This window comes from Penicillium griseofulvum (genome assembly GCF_001561935.1).
Source record: "Penicillium griseofulvum strain PG3 chromosome Unknown contig_79, whole genome shotgun sequence".
NCBI lineage: Eukaryota > Fungi > Ascomycota > Eurotiomycetes > Eurotiales > Aspergillaceae > Penicillium > Penicillium griseofulvum.
The window spans coordinates 2,192,580-2,213,507 of record NW_024467420.1 but is presented as its reverse complement, the minus strand read 5'-3'; the positions used below and the strand labels follow the sequence as shown (position 1 = coordinate 2,213,507).

Sequence of the window (20,928 nt, the reverse complement as noted above, 5' to 3'; positions counted from 1 at the left end):
GTAGGTAGTATAAGATGGATGCAAGATGAAGTAGAGAAGAGAAGCGTTGTATATATATGTTGATAGTAATTCCATGTACAAATCTTGGGAAAATCAACGAGATGCATATAACATGCGCGAAATCATCAAATCATAAGACAGAGCTTGTATGTATAAGTCATGATGCATCCAATAGAAACAAAGGAATCTTGAAAAAGAAATAAACGAAACGAAAAAAGGGTATCTATAATTCCAACTCCAATGCCATTACCAACCAATCCATATTGCAGACAAAGTCTGCTATCCCGATCTCAGAACTTCGAGATGCGGCTCAGAACACCAGCCTGCTCGATCAGGTCCTGGCCGCGTTCCATCCAGCTATTGAAGCCGCCATCACTGGAGTCCGAAGGGAAATCATCCCAGATGGCATTCTCCGAGTCTGCATACGTCGACCAGATGCCCTTGGGGACATCGGACGCCGACCACGAGGGCAGCTTCGCCAGTACGCATGTGTAGTAGACGTAAAGGATGCGACAGAGCAGCTCGACGCGGTCGATGTAGTGCTGCTGTGTGGGATCGGGGCTCTGGCCGCCATCACCGAGTCGCTTCCACCAGCTCACGCGCCATCGCAGCGTTAGAAGGATGTGGCCGAGTTCGCCGAGGAAGCGAACGTGTGTCTCGTGTGAGATTTGCTTCCACTTTATGTTGTAGAAGTCGCGCTCGAGCTTGCGGAAGCCCTCGACCTCAAGCATGCGGCAGAAGATTCGGGATAGTTGTGCTGCGAGGAGGATCTCGCGTTGGTCTTCTGGACTGTTAATGTCCATTGTTCGTTCTTCGACTGCTGGATCGAGGGACACGAAGCTGTATTTGGCGCGACTGGGCATGTTGTTCCACTGGGAGAGGAGGGTCTGAGAATGGTTAGGTTTTATGCTGTTTGATATATGATAAGTGGACACTTACGTAGGCCTGGTTCATTGGGTCGCAGTCGGAAACGCAGGACAGCCAGTTCTTGGACTTGTCCTTCGAGTCGACAATTCGTCGGTCGATGAACTCTATGAATGTGGACTTCGCGTTGCCGTTGTACTCGCTCAGGTTCTTCAGGAACTTGTAGGTCTCTCCCAGGTCGAGGACATAGAGAGAGCCCCAGGACTGGCTAGCGCGGATGTTGAACCGCCCCTGGCGCTCGGCGAGCAAAGACAAGAGTTGACTAAGGTCAAATTCAGATGGGATCTCCATCCGGACTCGGTTGGAACCATCCATCGTGGGGTGGTTAACAGCTCGTTGAGCTAGATAGGATTAGTCAATTTGAACAATCCATGGGAAGGTTTGATCGATTCTTACAGATGTAGTTGCAGGTTCCAAACTCGACAATACTAGAGAAGCATGCACGAGCGCATGGTTGCTCATGAAGTGTGGGGCGACAAGCATCGCAGGGGGCGCTGCCATCACACTGCAACACGTTAGCGTTATGAAAATGTAGAATTTAGATAGGAATCCTTACCTTGCGCTTATTCAGTCGACACTGAACGCAAGTATCCTTGTTTTTCCTGCGCAAACCCGCATTGGCCCGTCCGACCATACTCAATGGGCCCTTGCGGCGAGCGCCACGTGGGGGCGAGACAAAGTCCGCAGACGCAATGGAGCCACCTTGGCCATCCTCCTGGACAATTTGCAAGGGCCTTGCGACGCTTTGGTCCATTGACGCGGCGTTTCTAGCCTTGCGCTTCTTGACTGTAGCCGAGGACTGCATGGCAAGTGGTGCTGGCCGACCGGCGCGTTGGCCAGCAGTCGACGAAGCCCTCGACCTCGAAGGAACAGTGACTAGAGATTCTGCGGGGCCCTCACTCACCATGAAGGCAGTGGTTTTGAATGCAGGCTGCGATGCCTCCGGTGAAGTGGATTCATGCGGTGAGGTCTTCCACTGGACATCATCGTCTTCCAACTGGCGGTCCGCAAATGCCGGGGCTTCGTCGCTAGTGGCGGAGTAGGAGCACTCGTAAATTCCGGACAGATCGCCTGATACCGAGGAGTTTTCCGATTTGAATTGGAACTCCTGTCCTATTTGTGCATTTCGCGGGCTCGCCGCTTGAGAGACCGGTGTGATCTGTTGGGTGGGCAGTTGGGATTCCAGACTATTCAGCCATCGCGATTCCAGCGATCTAATAGAAGTCTGGAACCCCAAGGAGTGATCCTTGGGGCTATCCTGTGCATCCAATGAGAGCGACATGGACTCTTGCGGCGGAGGCATATTGTCGACGGGAATGCCATGTTGCATTTCAGTCCACTGCTCGGGGATCATGGGAAAGGGCTGGGGAATCTGCTGGAACGACATGATGCCCTCTACCGGGACATCCGAGAAACGACTGTGAGGCATTTCTCCCAGATCATCGACAATGACGGCGCCATTCGAGTGGTTCGGTCCTTTCGCGTATGGGTAGAGAAGAGAGGCGTCCATTGGCATGTTCACGGAGTTGTACAGTTGAAAATGTGGCCAAGCCTCGTCGGAATGGAAATTCTCATCGGCGGAAGATGGGATGGTCTTGGGGCTGAGCGTGCCACTGCCAGTGCCCTCAATGAAGCCATCGGGATAGTTCATGTTTTCGGGTGCTACATCGTGCTTTCTGCAACAAGACCCATGTCAGCCCACATCAACCTCACATTTCACGATCTCGCGTCAGGGAGGGTTTTCGGACCTGTTCTCCAGACGACGGTATTCACCGGTCAATGGACCATGGAAAGTACCTAAATCCGCGATATCCGCATCACACTGGCTGGATTCCTGGCTGGTGTCCCACTCGGGGGGTTGGTCGTAACCTAGATGTTCCCATGAGGCGACGGAAAAAGCGCCTTCCGTTTGCCAATTGTCTAAAATTTTGGGGTCGATCCCCGCAGCATTCCCAGTACTTCCACAGTCCATACAGGATGAGAGGGTAAGGTTCCGGCGACGACCTAGTTAAGCAAAGATCCCAAAAAGACTTGCTTTTTGAGACTTTGCAGGTACTGGTGGGGTGGCAGAATGAAGTGATGTAAGGTAAGGGGGCGAAGATGTGTCGAATTATCTGAGATATGTTGAAGAGGAGAGGGTTGAGGGGCCAGAAGATTGTTGAAGGGCTGACGGGATTCCCCACCTCAAGATTTTCTGCGATCGTCTCTAGCGTGTTGTTGGCACAGACCACATATCCGTTTTGTTTACAATATGAGAATTGAGATGATTTGTAAATCTTTTGAATCATAGATAATGAATTATAGAATTACAGAATTACAGGGTTATATGAAGTATTTACTAAATATATTGCCCACGGGTGTCTTACAAGAGAAGTGACTGGAGAGTCGGACCATGTAAGCACCGAATGATCCAGGAACAGTTTCATGCATAGAACATCCCTCTAAGTAAGTCCCAAAGTAACTCCAAAGTAACTCCGACCACGGAGTCTTAAAATGTAAAAAAACCGAATTTGCCAAGGACTAAAATTTTCCACCTCCAGACCTTGTTGTACTGTGTAAGTTGTAGCACTGATTACGTTATCCAAGGTTAACCTTTTTATAAAAAAACTATATGCATATAGATGGAGTACTATAGATATATCTATATGTTGTAGATTATAATGGATTATCTTCAGAACTGTTATATCTATTATAGATCTCTCTATATATATATATCTGGAGGACTATCACCTTGGCAAATATTCCAAGCTGACTACAGACTTTAAACTAATTAACTATAACTATAGTTAGACTATAGACTAGAAACTATTAAGATACAACATACAGGTGGGTTTATCACAGCTTATATAGTTCACAACATGATCACCTGGTCTCTTCATATCAAATAGCACATGCCAGTATGCCCGAGAGAAAACCGAATCGGTTCACCGCAAGCTACATCCGGCCTACCATTGCCGTCCCCGCAGCCTGATGGACTTCACCCCATGCCCCAGTGTGTAATTCGGTGTGGCCAATGGCTCATTCCTTATCCTGATTTCCCCCAGTATAAGTGTCCTGCACCCCGAATATTTCCGGGGTGCAGAATATTTCTTTCTTTAAATGTTTCTGGTTCTCTTATAAAAAAAAAAGAAAGAACAAAAAAATCCCCGTTCAAACCACTCCTAGGGGAACCTTCACCGAAAATCAAGATCCAGGTCGAAACTCGAATATCACACATAACGCCCTTGGCGCTGCTTAATCCCGCCCGATATGCACATCCTGGTAAGTAAGATCATCAAGGAATTTTTACTTTTCCCCCGTTATGGAAAAATGTATAGAACGCCATTTCCTGCAAGGATCTACGTTATAGATCTGCCATACTTCCTCGGAACCCACATGACATGCACATTCTTTATCTATTACCTATTCATATACGTTGCACAACGTAGATAGATAAAAACAGCAGAAAGCAAAAAAAAAAGCAAATAAACTAACAATCCAAAATAGGTAGTCAACGATGATGGTCCGCCAAGCACAAAACTCTCCCCATATCTCCGACCACTAGTCAACACCCTCGAAGCAAACGGCCACCAAGTCTCCGTAGCAATTCCCGCAGCATCACGTTCCTGGATCGGCAAAGCCCACCTAATTGAAGCATCCCTAACAGCAAGCTATGTACACCCGGATGCCTTCAATGCCGACGGCAGCTGGGACACGAGCTTCGAATCTCCAGACCCTGAAAATGACTGGGTGGTGATTCGCAATGGAACACCGGCCAGCTGCGCGCAACTAGGTCTATACAACCTGTTCAGCGAGCGGGCGCCCATTGACCTTGTCATTTCGGGCCCGAATCACGGCCGAAATGCCTCGACCATCTATAACCTGTCTTCAGGGACGGTAGGCGGTGCGCTGGAGGCTGTGTTCTGCGGGAAGCGCGGTATTGCTATCTCGTTTGGTAGCAAGGATCCACAGACTGATGATGTTATTGCCGCTGCGGCGAGACTGGCTGTTAGGGTTGTGCGGCATCTTTATGAGAACTGGGATGACCGGGTCGAGCTTTATAATATCAATGTTCCTATGTGTCTTGATGTTGAGGAGAGGCCGGTTTTGTATACGCGCACTTTGCCGTATTATTGGTCTAGGGGGTGTTTGTATGCTGAGGAAGGGACGGGGAAGAAGGTTAATGGTGTGAACGGCATGAACGGCGTGAATGGTGTTCATGTCAATGGCGAGACGAATGGCAATGGCATAACTGTTAATGGACATGCCCCCGCGCCTTCCAGACAGCGCCAGTTTAAGTGGTCTGCTGATTTGTCGGATATGAAGAAGACGTTGCAGGAGAGTGAGGAGGGCACGGATGCTCATACTGTGCTCAATGGGTCGACTAGGTAAGAGATGGAATCTTTTTGCTCTGGAACCGAAGATGCTAATCCGCTATCTAGTGTGACTGCCCTGCGAGCCAATTTCTGGCATGTCCCCGGCCTTGAAGGGCCGCTGGACCTTGGTTGTTGAAGTTCTTGAACAGACTCTGAATGCTTGGATGATCCTACGATACCCGCAATGGTTTTCGAAAATGCATAATATGGTGAATTAGGGAGGTCCGTTTTGTACATATACGGGAATTGCATACATGATTTTCTTTTTTCGCAAGTGATTTCGATAAGAGGCATTTACACCAGGCTGTCTGGCAGCGAGAATACCAGTAACAACAGAAATAACATAAGATAGAAAAGCTAGTGCAGGTGTATCACATAACAGGAGATGCTGAAATAAGAGCGTCAGCTCTTGAGCTCGGTATAAAAGATCACAGTTCTAGAGCGCGCGCGCAGCTTCGCCTGCGCCGCTATCCACAGTTGACATCTGCTCAGCCCGCATCTTGCCCTTGCTGACACCTCCCTCACCGACACCCATTCGTCGAGCCACGTATCGCTGTGCGATAATACCGGCGGTCAGCGAGAGAGTTTCTTCAATCCACTCCGAAACCCACTCGCGGGGGTCAACACCTCCACTCTCGATAACCTCAGCGATGGCGTCCGGAACCACAACACGCTGGGCATTCGCATCCTCGGCACTGGGGTTCTCGGGAGCTGGCACCGAAGCATCGAGCCATTCAATCCATGTTTGCGGGATACTCTGGGAGATAGCGTGGAAGGCAATGCCATGGATAGGGTCGTGGAGGTACAGCGCGAATGAGATCTCCTCTTCTTGCATCTCAGCTTCCACAGCTCCTTCGGTAGCCGGCTCGCCTGTCGCGCCCGCTTGGAAGAGGTCCTTAGAAGTAGTCTGGCTAATAGCCTGGATAGCCAAGAAGATATCGCTGCTGCGGACCGGGTTCAATTCACTCAGGACTTCCGAAGCGTGCTTCGCGGCCTCTTCGACTCCGCCACGGGACGAGAAGTACTCGGTAGCGTAGGACTCGGCGCTGGCTCGAGCGAGTTTGGAGCCTTCCACGACACCTCGCACGGACGAGATGCTTCGCGGTTGCCCAGGTGTAACCGTCCGCCACCAGGGCCCATCATTCCAGCCGGCACTGGTCATATAGCCGGTAACATCGATCCCGCGCTTCGGGGATGACTCCTGGCCTCGCTGGATCACCAACAGCTCCCCGCCCTCGACTTGGGACATCACTCGGGAGAATACCGCATAGACTAGAGGGTCGATTCCAGGGTAGCCGGACATATCGTGAGTCACATGGATCTGTAGACGCTCATGCGAGGAAATAGGAGGTGCGAGGGTGTGGATGAGGTTGGTGAATGTCGGGATTGCCCTGTTTCGAAGCTCGCCGCCTGCGTGTGCGTTAGCTTTGTCTGCATGTGAACAGATCTTGAGTAAGAGGATCTATACCGAGATCACGGAGAGCTCCAACATTGCCCTTGACCTGCTGAGCCCACTTCTGAGCCTCCTCGTTATTCTGGATTTCCTTGACAGCCGCCTCGGCCTGTTTCATAGCCGCGGTAGCCGTTGCGAATAGCCCTCCCGACCATCCACCCCACCAGCCGGCACCCTCCTCGGATGATTGCTGTGTGGGGACATTCTCGGGCTCAACCTTGGGCTGTTCTGGCTTTGCTTCTGCGCGCGAAGACCGACCCGTGTCCTCAGACTGGCGGACCGGCGCCTTGTCCTCGGTCGGTCGGTCGATAGTCGCGCTCGGGCGGGGAGATCGTGTAGAAGATCTAGGCTTATCGGCAGACAGGCGCGGTGTACCTGGTCCACTGGCTGGACGCTGTGTGGCTAGGTGGTCCAGCTCAGCCAGGATGTCTTCCTGCCCGCCCTTAACATTTTCGGATGTAACAATGGCTTTAGCTGTTTTGTTGCCGGATTTGTCAAGACCGAGGTCATCAAACTGAGCTAAAAGCTCGTCACTGGTGGGTTTAGTGGCCTTTGGAGGCATGTTTGTTTGAGGGAACAATGTTCAGGAGAGGTGACGACACCTTTGGAGCTTCTAAACTTGTGGAGATCATGTGCCAAGACCAACAGCTGACTGCAGATGAAAGTCAAATTTAGTTAAATCTCAAGATCCCAACAGAGAAAGCTTTTCATTTTAATATTTCATTCAATTCCCAGGTAAAATCCAAGCCTTTCACCTATTGGATGTTGGACTACCTGGACAGTCTTGGATTTAGGTGTGTCACCCCGCATAGTACACAGCACCCTAGTATGTATACAATGTCAATTGGCTTCACATCTTCGCATCTTCGCGTCTTCAATATGTCCATAACTGGATTTTCAGGCCAAACCAAACACAATCCCGCGGAAGCAACCCGGAAGCGCAAACCCGACTCCCGCGGCTTTGAGCCGTATCCGCTATGGAATGGACCCGCGCGGGGTTGCCGATAAATAGTTACTCATTTCCCATATAAAGCCAGCCCAGTTCCGATTTCGCTAAAAAAGAGCAGTATCTTCGAAGCGTGTAGCTTGCCTCAGGTACATAGTATTCGCCTTATTGAAAATAGCTGTTTGCTCCAAAGCCCAGCTGATTGAGTCACATCTCAACTAACCTCAAACCCCAGACCCCGGATTCTACTCAAATCCAGCCATTGAACAAACCAACTTCCAATTAAGCCCGCCTACGACCCTCGCATACCACTCAACATGCGTCTCCCATACGTTGCAGATCCTCCAGCAACCAGCACACCAGACCAAGCTAGAATCCTAGCCAGCGTCCAAGCCCGCCGAGCCCCAGGCCCGCTTCTCCCCCTCGACCTAGCCCTCCTGCACTCGTACCCGGTCACAGAAGGCTGGAACTCATTTATCGGCGCAATCCGCACCCGAACCACTCTCTCAACCGTCGTCCGCGAACTAGCCATCTGCCGCGTCGCAGTGGTCAACGGTGCTCTGTTCGAGTGGGAGCAACATGCGCCTCTGCTTGAGGAAGGTGGATTGAGCGCAGAGGCGTTAAAGTTTATTGGGGATGCTCAGGCAGACTTCTCGAGCGAGGCTGCGTCGTCGGTCTTGAGTGCAGATCAGAAGGCTGTGCTGAAGTATACCGATGCTATGACCAAGACGGTCACTGTGCCTGATGAGGTCTTTGCGGAGCTGAAGGGATGCTTTGATGAGCGGGAAGTTGTCGAAATTACCGCTACGATTGCCGCTTATAATTGTGTTAGTCGCTTCTTGGTGGCTTTGGATGTTGGCGAGAAGAATCATCTGCACTGAACTGTAGATGTTACAAGCCTTTTGGCAAAATATACTAGAAAATAGAAAATATACTAGGTTTAGAGAGCTATTTACATTTTTGTTAAGATATAAGCAGATGTAGCGTTATTAAGGCCCTCTAGTTTCTAGTTCAGTGCTTGGGCGCAATAAGAGGTCCTCCGGCCTGGTACATATTTGTACATAGTGATCTATCATTTGGGCCAAACATGAAAAATCGTGCAAGCCTTTAATTATAAACCCCAAGCACACTTTTTTTTTTTTCTTAGGACCTTTTTTCCTTTTCTAGCACTATCAATTTGCGAGATCTCAGCATTCACCTTTAGTGATTGAACAGGTCCATTTAATATTGTACCTTTTGGTGGCAACGTGGCGCCTCATTTCATACCTGCCTTGTCAGTATGGCCGAGTGGTTAAGGCGCAGCACTGTGAGTAACCCTTAACACAGCCTCTACTTGACTCCATAACTAATAATCCCCGCAGCGAATAATTACATTCCTGATATGCTGTTCATTCGTGAACCTAGGTTCGAGTCCTAGTGCTGACGACATCTTTTTTTTCTTTTTAAATTCATTAAAGCTACCAGCTATAACTAGAATTACATTTTAAAGCCTGATGCGATTGAATTAACTCGGTAACGGTGTTGTTGCATTGATACTAATTGTCTTCCCGTTCACCGGAGGATGTGTGTGTATTTTCATACACAAATTGTATTTGTTACCTATAATAAGCAAGCAAAATTTAGCTTGGGCTCCTTATCAAAAGGATATCATCTTCCAAAATCGGATCGGGGAGCATTTTATGAACGACAGCCATCATATGCAGGGTCAAATCTACTTTCCGAGATGTATGTTTCCAGTAGGGCTATCCAAATGCATGGTAAGAAAGAGTAATTAGATAAGAGAACTCGTATGATTATGGCCCTACAAGGCAGTAAGTAAAACTCGAGTCTAATTTGAAGCATCGCAGAAATAAACTATGCATAGGATAGGATTCTGGTTTAGGGTGCGGGTGCTATGGATATTCTAGTACAGTGTAGTTGAGCCTTAGTCCAATGCAGTCTCCAAGTGCTACTTTTCATGAACAGAGCTAATCAAATGTGATTCCGTATTCTGTTACAGGGGGTGAGCGCGTAGGGTGGGCAGTGCAAGCAAGCTTAGAACGGCTTCCCAGTGACTGACTCACCTAGGCAGGCCTACTGTGTATAACTAACTACCCCTCCAACTTCTCGATCACCCACATTTCCGGTTTTACACAACGTGAAATAGTGATGATCCAACTCGATCTTTCTGTGGCAACTTGTGCCAGCCAGACTGCGCTGCTGCCAGCGGTCTTGATTACGTCCTCCATTAATGAGGCCCGCCCGTTAGTATCTCCTTGGGAAATCCCATTTTCCATCCATAGATAAGATCTTGAGCCTACATATATATACAGACTGACCATCCCTCAGATCTCCAATTATCAATATCCACTTGAAGGACACTTCCCTACTCACCGAGGACGAAAAGTCAATCATCAAATTTCAGGCAGGCGACAAGACTGTGACTGGTACTATTCCTATCATCCAGGAGCTATGTGCGCAGTTCCCTTTTCTTGTGGGCAAGGATGCTAAGGTTGTGAGTTATCGCATCCTCGCATCTTTATACTCAACCAATTTCTAATGCAATTGCTGCACCTAGGAGAATGAATGGATCTCTCGATTGAATTCTTTTCACACCTTGGACTTCAAAACCCTCGAACCGATCCTCCAGGTTAGAAGAATGTATATGCAGACCAAATTAATCTAACATATCCATAAAGCATCTCGATACCCACCTGCTCCCCCGATCTTTCATATCGGGTTATTTTCTTTCGACACCGGACATTGCATTATGGGGTGCCCTTCGCGGAAACCGTGTCGCTATCGCCACTCTCAAGAGGGGTACTTTCGTCAATCTGACCCGCTGGTACAAGTTCCTCGAGGAGTTGTGCCCCTGGGCCACATCGGCCGTTCAATCTTTAAATGCTGCTTCTCGCGAGAAGAAGCTTGCTAAATCCAAAGAGGGTGCCAGCTACGATATTGTGCTGAAGGTAGGCATTTGAACGAGGCCAATTCGTGATACCCATGGCTAATCGTGTCAAACTTTCAAGAATACCGAGAATGGCGTCGTTACTAGATTCCCACCAGAGCCTTCGTATGTTCTCTTGACATTGGCACATTTCTTTGCTAACTTATTATATAGAGGATACCTTCATATTGGACATGCTAAAGCGGCTCTGTTGGTTTGTTTTACACCTCTTTCTTCGTGACTCCCGCGTTAACATTAAATTTGTCCAGAACGATTACTTCGCCCGTACGTTTTATGTCTATCTTGCGGAAAGTATACCTTACTAATGACCACTTTTCAATAGACGAGAAGTATAACGGAACTCTCATACTTCGGTTCGTCTATGATATGTATAAACTGATAATGGTAGAGGCTTACTCGAGCTTTAGGTTTGATGATACCAACCCGTCGAATGAGAAGCAGGAGTTTCAAGATGCCATCGTGGAGGATCTTGCATTGATGGGTCCGTCCTCTTTGTGTCTTAAAATTGGAAGTACTAACAGTTATCCACAGGCATTCGGCCCGATAAAGTCAGCTATACCAGTGACTACTTTGATGAACTTTACGAGCATTGCCTTCAGATTATCAAAGCTGGAAAGGCTTATGCCGATGACACTGACAAGGAGACTATGAAGAAACAGCGGTGGGATGGCCTCCCTAGCCAGCGTCGTGACCTCTCTCCTGAGGAGTCCTTGGCCCACTTAGAGGAGATGAAGAAGGGCACTCCCGAGGGCCTACGGTGGTGTATCAGAGCTAAGATTTCCTTCGATGACAAGAATAAGGCTCTGCGCGACCCTGTGATCTACCGATGCAATCCTGCTACTCATCACCGCACAGGTAATACCTGGGTTACCTATCCTACGTATGACTTTGCTTGTCCCATTGTCGACTCGATGGAGGGCGTTACCCATGCCCTGAGAACCATCGAATACAGAGACCGCAACCCGCAGTACCAGTGGATGCTCGATACTCTGAACCTCCGTACTGTACAGGTCTGGGACTTTGCTCGCATGAACTTCATTCGTACCCTGTTGTCTAAGCGTAAACTGACCAAACTCGTGGAAAGCGGCGTCGTATGGGGGTGGGATGGTAAGTGTTCCGTTTTCTCCGGCTTTATATGCTAATACAATACTAACTACCATCCTAGATCCTCGTTTCCCCACTATTCGTGGTATTCGCCGTCGCGGTATGACTATCCCAGCGCTTCGCGAATTCATCCTCAAGCAGGGCCCGTCTAAGAATGTGACCCTATTTGACTGGGGCTTGATTTGGGCCACCAACAAGAAGTACATCGACCCAGTTGCCCCTCGCTATACAGCCATTGAAATTAAGGACATTGTTAAGGCGACTGTCACCGGTGGTCCCGCTGCCCCCTACATAGAAAAGCGCCAGAAGCATGTCAAAAATACCGCTCTTGGTGATAAAGTGGTTGCTTTCTCCTCTTCTATTGTTCTAGAGCAGTCTGATGCCAAATCTTTCAACGAGAACGAGGAGATCACACTGATGAACTGGGGTAATGCAATTGTGCGCAAAATCTCCACCGATAACTCAACCGGCAAAGTGACACATTTGGAACTACAGCTCCATATGACTGGTGACGTGAAGAAAACTGAGAAGAAGGTGACCTGGCTGTCTACCGAGGGCCAATCTCTGGTCCCTATCGAACTATTCGACTTTGACTACCTGCTCACTAAGGACTCGCTGAGTGAGGATGATACCCTCGAGGATGTTCTCAACTTCAATACTGAGTTCCGGGTGAGTGGGTTGGCCGACTGCAATATCTCGGAGTTCAATGTTGGCGACATCTTACAGTTCGATCGCAAGGGTTTCTACCGTGTGGACCGTGTTCCTGCTCCTGGTGTTCCAGGTGTTTTCTTCAACATTCCTACCGGAAAGCAGAAGTAGATATGCATTGACATAAAACACCACAATATATATCACACACATATGTAGTCATATTCCAAATTTCTTAGAGCAATAAGTGCCTAATGATACAATGCACGTTGATTGATATGGGACCGAAATCCATTTTAGATAAATGCTTGAGTTCTAAAAAAAGAAGTTGCTGGTTTGAGGTGGCGGCATGATAAATCTGTTCCAGACGAGGAGCTCCAAATTCTCTGGAGAGACCCAAGAGCAAGCCACAGCTGCTGTGCCAAGAGTATGTATGGACTCGGGCCCTAGGGACGGCGCTTAGCTACATATTGAATATTATGTTGCGTGGGCGAGGACAAAGCTCAGCGTGAGTGGCATGGAACCTGGCAAATTGACAGCCTTAACTAAATATCCTCACTTCAGACTTAATTTCAAGCCCACTATGTTTATTTGATTAGTTGGATGTATAAACAAATGACATAGTACGCTAAATGCGGAAGTTTTGAAACAACCGAATCTTTCTAAATATAGATGTTGGTGATGGATACAGGCGCTTAGCATCATGCACATCAAACACAATTGACTTAGGAAATTTATTTTATTAAACAGTTGGGTAGTATAAGATTGAATCGATTTTGGAGTTTTAGTTGTCGATAAACACTGTTTTTGTGCGACACTGCTTCAATTCACGTATAGAATGGGCATAGTCCCTGCAGTATGTCGTATATTTCTAGGCAGTTTGTGTTACCTTGGATATAACTGCCATTGTACTTCCTATTTTTGATAATTCCTGCTCTTTTCACTCGACCATGAGTACTTCCCAGCACTTCCTACCTAATGGTACCTAACTAATAGTGCTTTTCCTCGGAGCTGCTTTGGGATTTCACGTTGGCTCTACCAACATGGACCTCAGAAAAAAAAAATCAAAATAAACTAGTCGCAATTGGCATCTTCTCTTCCAAGTTATATCATATTCCACATTACAAGGGCTATCTTATACTACTACTCTGCTGAAGAAGACCTATAGAGTGACCTCGGCATTTCACGGGTCCAAAGAAAAATGGGGCTCGGGACCCACTCGCGGACTTTATATTTCCTTCCTACCGAGGATTTTCAGCTGCCGCTTTAATGACTCGCTCCTTCCCGTTAAGCTGTGCTCAGATACCCTAGCGAAGCGGCGGGTAGTGAGCCAAATCTGGAAAGGGAATGCCAAGACATGGATGGCAACAGGTGAAGCGGGACTAAATCGTTGGTCCTTTTTATATCTGCCTTTCTAACTTCATTGCTCTTTAATTAGTCGAAATTGAGTGTTGATAGCTGGATTGCACCTAGTCAATTATCGTTAGCTTAAACATGGAAAAGAAAAGCATCTAACAAATGGAGTAAATCTGCAGATTCTGCACTCGGGAAGTATAGGATGGCGCTAAGATGAGTGAGGCAACCTATCATTCCAATTACCATCTAGAGAGCAATTGCAATGACTGATAAAACTTACGACACTCCGCGTGGGATTTATATCCAAGAATCCCCGGAAAATTAATATATGTTGTCGAGGCAAAGGAGAAGTGACCGGCTACTCTTGCTGATGGTAAGGCAGTTGGTACATTGGCTGTTCTCAACTAGAATTTTATCATATTTGACGACACAGGTTATGGTAGGCTGCAGCTGTACAGTTTGCTTTGGCATCCATAGCTGGTTTGAGTCTGGCATGTCTGTTGCCCCTACTTCTGGCTTGATGTGGGGATACCAAACAATTGTCGAGAATTGTTCATATATAGAACTTGTATTGCATGCTCCTTATTAATTAGAACGTCTATTTAAATAGTAAGAGGTGGCAAGTGTATTAGTCTTTATATCCTAGCTGTGATGGGGTGTCACCTCTCCATTCCCCGTGGCTTGTGTCACGGGGGCTATGCCCCGGGGGAACGGAGGGCAGCCATCAGTGACATATTTTATTCCGGGTACTATATCTAGATCCTCCAGGTAGCTGGCTTCTGTCACTTACCCGCGGCTTGCTTGTTGAGTATGGATAGATCCATGGATGGATGTCGAGCTTATGTCAACTAGTGACTTCTATGAACAGGAAGTAAGCTTATGGAACGCCGTCCCCCTTCATCCCTCAGGTCCTCCCAGAGACTTACTCTAACTTTTAGCTACCTGCTTCTATAGCCAGCTATTGATGAGACACGCTATTCGACTTTAAAGTACGCATCATGTGACGTCTATAATGGCAAGATAATCGTTACAAGGGACAATAGGTAGCAATACAAGAATATAGATAATAGACAATTAAAGATCAATACGATATAATGAATAAATAAAATCATTGATCAATAGTGATCAATCGAAATCAAAACCCCCTTTCCTCAATGTCGTCCAATGTGGCTAGTAGATAGGAGGCTTCTGATTGGTCGGGCCACGACGGGGTTTCCACTGCCTATGAAAGTACAAAACTATCTCTCTCTCAACCTCAATCTCTTCTCAACTTCATCATCCTTATCCCATTTCCCCTTCCGATTTATTTTCTTCTTCTGTGCTCATTCCGTTCTGTAATATCACTCCATTTACTGTCTTTGTTTTCGCGTCTTCTTCTTTGCGCAGTGTCGCGTCGGCGAAGATCATTTTTTTCTTCATACTACCCGGGAAGACAAGATCTCTGCGCGCTACAAATTTGCTGCGTTTTTCCTTTGACATCTTTTCTATTTCACCTGTCTCCTAAATCTCATCCTTTCTTCAACCTTCTCATCCCACTTCCCGTTGTGTCATAAGTGGACTGTCACCCAGCCTTCCCAGTCGCATAGTAAGTACACATCCCTGGCAGCCACTCATGCCCACCCTGCACCCTTCTTTGCAGAAACTAACAGCCAGCAGTCATTGGTTGTGATTTGTGTCTTCTATCCACAAGGATTCAACTCAACTTCTCAAACTTCAAACATCTCATGGTAAGTGGCGCGTCTTTTCCACTTTTTTCTTGTATGCCACAGTTTTGCCGTACTTCCCGGTCAAATCTTGATCCATGTATTTTTGCCCGACCGTGTCTTATGTTTCATGTTTTTCATATTGCATGTTATATGTCGCATTCACTGGGTTTACAATGTATTGCAATTCTTGTGTTAACCCTGGTCCATGTCTTGTGCCTTGGCCTTCGAAACCGCGGAATTGGCGCTGCGATTTACCAACGTCTTGGCACCCGCAAGCGAACCAACGCTGACAATCTATACAGATTCTTCTTTGACATCCTTCATTCTCCATTTGAGACTCGTTTTTTCCCCCTTCTTTTCTTTTTTTTGTTTATTGAAACACAAATACCCCTCTTGTTCTTTTTTTTCTTCTCTCCATTTCCGCCAAAATGGCCCCAATCCCAAGGGCTGATTTGGATGGGGACAATCCTTCTTCGGATATTGGTGACAGTCAGGACTCCGGGCAGCGCCGTCAATTTTCTGAACCCTTTCGTCCCCAATCTACGTCCACTCAAATTTCTCAGTCACCGGAGCCCATGCCTCGACGACTTAAGTGTGACTGGTGTGGGAAGCTTTTGATGCTCCCAAATGACGCAGACATCTCTGAAGAAGATGTTCTGAATGATCATATCAATGAAGCTCACCCGAAATCTACTAGCTTTTCTGGGTATGACGGTGCCGACGATGCAGCTGAAGATCTCGCCGAAGATGGCGCTGATGACACTTACGATGAGAATGGCGATCTCCAAGATGACGACGCCATTGAACAAGAAGAACCCATAGCTCAAACTGCCAATCCTGAAGATGGTGAGGCTCAGGATGAAGAAGGCGAAGAGATCGCAGTGGAAGTGACAACTGACGATAACAATGGCACCCTGCCAACCACAATCCCAGTCAATGTCAGCCATATGCCTGAAACAAAGCGTGACCTCTTGGACTGGCTTTCTAACCCGCGTACTGGATATCCCGAAGAGTATCGCCTCCGTGAAGCCCAGTGGCGACGACAAGATGTGAAAACGCGCCTTGAACGTTTCTGGACAGTCCATGATGCCAATAAATTCTCTCCAAACTACGACCAGGAAGTCTCCAAGTGTGAATCTACCTGGGACAATGCTTTTCACGACCCTTTTAAGACCAGGAAGCGTGACGCTCCTGAACCGGCTTCTCACCCTCTTCCATACAAGAAGGCCAAAGTCGGCAAAGGTCAATTCCTCGAAGTACAGGCTCAAGAACTCGATGAACTTGTCAACATGCTCCGCAATCCCGAAAAATACACACCAGAAGAACTCTATGCACTTACACAGACTGCCGCATTTGCTCTGAAAGCATTTCAAGATGAATACCTGGCCCTCGACAACCTTTACCTCAATGCGCACCGCCACAAGCGGGATGAACCCTCGTATCAAACAAAGCGACATCAAATGCAGGGCCACAAGAAAAAGGGTGGAGCCCCTCTGGCTCATGTGAATGAGGACAAACTTGACTTCGAGGAAAAGAAAGAGGCAATGCTCTATGGTTACAAACACAATTATTTCCCGGGCAACACACCACTTATACCCATCCGCACACAACAGGATCCATTCGTGCAGGGAGGCTTTGTCCCCACTCCTGCGCAAGCTAGAAAGATGATCGCCAAGAACAAGGAGAGTGGTGATCTGAACCCTGATGGATGGGCAACCATGAAGAAACATGGCCTTGAATATCACGCTCAAATGTACGAACCGCGGCGCGAGCCACTTGTGCCAAAAGTCACTCGGAAACGCAAGGCCGCAGAGGTCGAAGTACCCACCAAAACGACTGATACAGAAGAGACTCAAAATGAGAGTGCGGATGGCGATGAGACCGATGAAGATAACCACCCCGCAAAGCGGCGCACCCGAGGCCGCGGTGGCAAAACTGTCGTCACTGAATCAGCTCACTCCGATACTAACTCTCGCAAAGGCGCTGCCCGTGGCCGCGGCCGCGGACGCGGCCGTGGGCTTGGTCGCCTTGGTTCCTCTCGGGCTACCTTCGAAGTCACCCCTGCCCCAACTCAACCCTCATCTCGGGGCCGGGGTCGACGTGGCGCTAGCAGCCTGGCCTCCTCATCCCTCCCTCCAGCAGAGACCTCCTTCCCGGCCGTCGAACCGACGGCCACCCAAAGCCCTGCCGACTCCGCTCCGACATCGGCCAAGAAGGAGGCTCTCTCTGCTGAGGCGATTGAGGAGGCCAGGCGGCAGAAGATCGCCAATTCGAAGAACCCGAAGAGAACCAAGGCGATGCTCGATCACTGGGACCGATTCAACCGAGAAGGACGGATCCGCAACCCAAAGCGATCCAAGGCCCAAATCGAGCAGGACCGGACCGTCGACGGCGCCGCCGACGAGGTCCCCAAGCCCACTGGCCCTGGCCGCCGCAAGCGGTCGCCTTCGCTGGCACCACTTGCTGGTAATCTTGCCCCCAAGGGGCCCCCCGGCCTGCCCTCAATGGCAACCGTCCAGGCGCAGCAGCAGCAGCCCATGCCCCCCACCCTCCCCCCTATGGGGGTGGTGCCTCACTATGGCCCCGGCCCAGTGAACCCTTACGCCGCTGCTGCTGCTGCGCCTATTGCGCAACTGGGGCAACCCATGCCGTCCCAGTATGCCCCATTCCCGTACGTCCAGTACCACGGGATGGGTCCCCTCCCGGGTCATAACCCGCGGGACCCACGCCATTGAGGGCAGGTCGCCTCGTCGAGGCAATCCTCGGTTTCCCTCTCTCTTACTTAGCTATTATCTTACTTCATGTTCATTTCACTTTTTCTTCTTACGAGTGAGAGAGAGGGAACTGGGGATTGCCTCGACACCAACTGATCATTCGCAGTTCCTGGCCCACCCCAGGGGTTGGAATGGGATCGCAGGGGATCATCATCCCCCTGGTCTGTCCCGCTTGGTGCACGGCCCTCTACGTGACTGGGCTGATTCCACGGTCGATAGACCAGGGTGGACGTGGTTCCCTGTGGTCCCAGACCTCCCTGGGGTGTGGGCTGGGAATGCAATGATCAGATACATTATTATGAAAGTGCTGGTGCCCTGGCAGTGTCTGGACACTGCCGGGGCACCAGGACATGTATTTTAAAGCTCAAATTCACGCTGTAAAAAGTTTTTGTTCTCTACTTGTAATTATTAGCTTGTACAATACTACTATGTAGTTTCCGAGGTTGTAGATGGTAGATTCGAATGTTGTAATTCAGATCTGGGACTCGATATTTTATTCAAGATCAGGAAGTGCAATCTGAATGAACACCAGACCACACTAAAGATAAAGTAGAGGAACACACAAACTTAGCCTCATCGTGAAGTATTGTGAATGGGTATTCTACAGAATACCTCTCCTAGAAAAGGTAGCTGGGCGAACATTGAAGTGATGAGAAAATGGGAATATAATGTGGTAGCATTACGAGAAACGAAACAAAACACATCAACAATAAGAAAAACTCCATCAGGACTCTGCCAAAAAAAAGTAGCTTCTTTCACTTCCCAAATTCATACTTCACACAGAGTCACGTGGTGTAACCACGTGATCGGGGCTTGGATAAGGATCCATCGCGAATTCCGGAGATCTACGACACCGCCAACCTACCTTGCTTGACAACCCCACAACACCTCTCCAGTTTTCCAATTGCTCCGATTCTATTTCCAATTACTCTGATTCTACTGACGCTACAATGGTCAAAAGACGTGGCCACTCCCTCGAGGAGCTCCTCGAACGCCCATGGTGCTACTACTGCGAACGTGACTTTGATGATCTCAAGATCCTCATCTCTCATCAGAAAGCCAAGCATTTTAGATGCACTACCTGCCCTCGCAGACTGAATACCGCCGGAGGTAAGTCCACTTCGATTAGATAACCCGGGCGCAGAAACTGATGACTTGCGCCGATAGGTCTATCCGTGCACATGAGCCAGGTTCATAAAGAGCAATTGACCGAGGTCCAAAATGCGTTGCCAAACCGCATGGGTGTTGATATTGAGATCTTCGGCATGGAGGGTATCCCCGAGGATGTCCTCAAGGCCCACCAGCAGCGTGTCGCATCACAATTTCAGCAGGCCCAACTGGATCGCCAGCATGCGACTGGCAACCCTCCTACTGGCGCCTTCTCTAGTGGCCAACCGAGCAAGAAGCCTAAGCTTGAACCTATCTCAGATATTAAGAAACGACTGGCTGAACACAAGGCCAAGCGTGCGGAGGCGCTCGCCGGTGGTAGCAGCGGTGATGTGACACCCTCTAGCGCTGTTCAGTCGACGCCGCCAACAGCTAGTGCTTATGTGATTCTACCCTACTATTCAATACAGTAATTCACGAACTAACATTTATTCCAGGCTCAATCGCCTCAGATTGCGCCCGCTCAGCCATACTCTTACCCTCAACCATATGGTGCCCCCGCCGCCGCTGTGACCCCTCATTTCCCACAAACTGGCAGCCCTGTCTATTCAAGCTACTCGCCAGTGGGCGGACAACAAGTCCCTGGTGTCTCGCCTTACACGCCATCCGGATATCCGTCTCCATTCCCCGCCGGACCTCCTGCCGGACTCCCCGCCGGACCTCCTGCCGGACTCCCCGCCGGACTCCCTGCCGGACTCCCTGCGCAGCCCCCAGTCTCCTATGGGGCTCCTCCTTACCCCCAGCAGCAACCCCCACCATCCGATAACAGATACATGGGCCTGCCGGCCGCCTCGAACCTTCCCCAACGTCCTGCCTTTGGTGTACCTTCGGTCAACGCGCACGAGATGCAAAAGATGCACATGGGACACGTGCCCCCCACCCCCGCAGCTTCGGGTCATTTTAATGGAGACAGCGCCCACCCAGCCGATAATGTCTCCACACCTGTTGACAATCAGATTGCAGGCCCAGCCAACGACGTCGTCTCCCAGGCAGAGGGTACCACCAAGCCAAAGAAAGAAAAGACGAAGCCCGCGATTCGCCTGATTTTCAATGACGATAAGTTCAGTCCCGAGGAGAAAATGGCACAGCTACCTCGATATGCATACGTCCCTGATCAAAGCACACAAACCACCCTCGGCGAGCTCCCCGGCAATGCAATCGTGGGCGCCATTCAAGAGTCTGATACCGTGTTCGATACGACCCATTAAGTTCTGCTTCGTTTTTTTTCCTGCTGCATTTACAAGTGATGGAGTGTACGGAATCCAGCTAAGTCGACACATCAAAAAATTTAGTTACATATGAGCATTCTTCTGGTCGGATCTTTGTCCTAGTCTGGCGAGTCAAACCCCCCCCCTTCCCGTGGACTATTTCTCTTCCGACAACCCAGGAAACGTCGGTGCTGTTTGAGTTCGAGGTCACCCAAGGAGAAAATCGAAAAACACCAAAAAAAAGTTCAAAACTCCAAAAGAAACAACGGATGAAAGGCTCCCTTGAGTCGCTCGTTCGGGGAAAGGAGGCACAGGTTCAAGTTTTGGCTCGTGAATGTCA

General features: G+C 49.0%; 7 protein-coding genes across 7 annotated transcripts; 5 read left to right on the top strand and 2 right to left on the bottom strand.

Annotated features, from left to right (window-relative positions):
- Positions 1 to 290: 290 nt before the first annotated feature.
- Positions 291 to 2,896, bottom strand: PGRI_007250 (uncharacterized protein; the record flags this gene model as incomplete). Its single annotated transcript, XM_040788438.1, has 5 exons — positions 291 to 887; positions 940 to 1,265; positions 1,321 to 1,429; positions 1,481 to 2,600; positions 2,673 to 2,896. The coding sequence occupies 5 exons, from the start codon at positions 2,894 to 2,896 to the stop codon at positions 291 to 293; spliced, it is 2,376 nt and encodes a 791-aa protein (XP_040652210.1).
- A 1,277-nt stretch (positions 2,897 to 4,173) lies between these two features.
- PGRI_007240 (5'/3'-nucleotidase SurE) lies at positions 4,174 to 5,415 on the top strand (the record flags this gene model as incomplete). The annotated part of the gene is made up of 3 exons (XM_040788437.1): positions 4,174 to 4,185; positions 4,411 to 5,291; positions 5,346 to 5,415. The coding sequence occupies 3 exons, from the start codon at positions 4,174 to 4,176 to the stop codon at positions 5,413 to 5,415; spliced, it is 963 nt and encodes a 320-aa protein (XP_040652209.1).
- Positions 5,416 to 5,715: 300 nt separating this feature from the next.
- PGRI_007230 (DUF5427 domain-containing protein MTC1) lies at positions 5,716 to 7,294 on the bottom strand (the record flags this gene model as incomplete). The annotated part of the gene is made up of 2 exons (XM_040788436.1): positions 5,716 to 6,689; positions 6,748 to 7,294. 2 exons carry the CDS (start codon positions 7,292 to 7,294, stop codon positions 5,716 to 5,718), a joined length of 1,521 nt encoding a protein of 506 aa, XP_040652208.1.
- A 701-nt stretch (positions 7,295 to 7,995) lies between these two features.
- PGRI_007220 (carboxymuconolactone decarboxylase family protein) lies at positions 7,996 to 8,559 on the top strand (the record flags this gene model as incomplete). The annotated part of the gene is made up of 1 exon (XM_040788435.1): positions 7,996 to 8,559. One exon carries the CDS (start codon positions 7,996 to 7,998, stop codon positions 8,557 to 8,559), a length of 564 nt encoding a protein of 187 aa, XP_040652207.1.
- A 1,267-nt stretch (positions 8,560 to 9,826) lies between these two features.
- On the top strand, positions 9,827 to 12,548 carry PGRI_007210 (Glutamyl-tRNA synthetase, class Ib, archaeal/eukaryotic cytosolic; the record flags this gene model as incomplete). The annotated part of the gene is made up of 10 exons (XM_040788434.1): positions 9,827 to 9,921; positions 10,007 to 10,172; positions 10,236 to 10,307; positions 10,357 to 10,626; positions 10,687 to 10,730; positions 10,779 to 10,818; positions 10,874 to 10,889; positions 10,948 to 11,106; positions 11,157 to 11,732; positions 11,791 to 12,548. 10 exons carry the CDS (start codon positions 9,827 to 9,829, stop codon positions 12,546 to 12,548), a joined length of 2,196 nt encoding a protein of 731 aa, XP_040652206.1.
- A 3,319-nt stretch (positions 12,549 to 15,867) lies between these two features.
- On the top strand, positions 15,868 to 18,174 carry PGRI_007200 (uncharacterized protein; the record flags this gene model as incomplete). Its single annotated transcript, XM_040788433.1, has 1 exon — positions 15,868 to 18,174. The coding sequence occupies one exon, from the start codon at positions 15,868 to 15,870 to the stop codon at positions 18,172 to 18,174; it is 2,307 nt and encodes a 768-aa protein (XP_040652205.1).
- A 989-nt stretch (positions 18,175 to 19,163) lies between these two features.
- Positions 19,164 to 20,588, top strand: PGRI_007190 (putative C2H2 finger domain protein; the record flags this gene model as incomplete). The annotated part of the gene is made up of 3 exons (XM_040788432.1): positions 19,164 to 19,323; positions 19,381 to 19,763; positions 19,818 to 20,588. 3 exons carry the CDS (start codon positions 19,164 to 19,166, stop codon positions 20,586 to 20,588), a joined length of 1,314 nt encoding a protein of 437 aa, XP_040652204.1.
- Between the last annotated feature and the right edge of the window lie 340 nt (positions 20,589 to 20,928).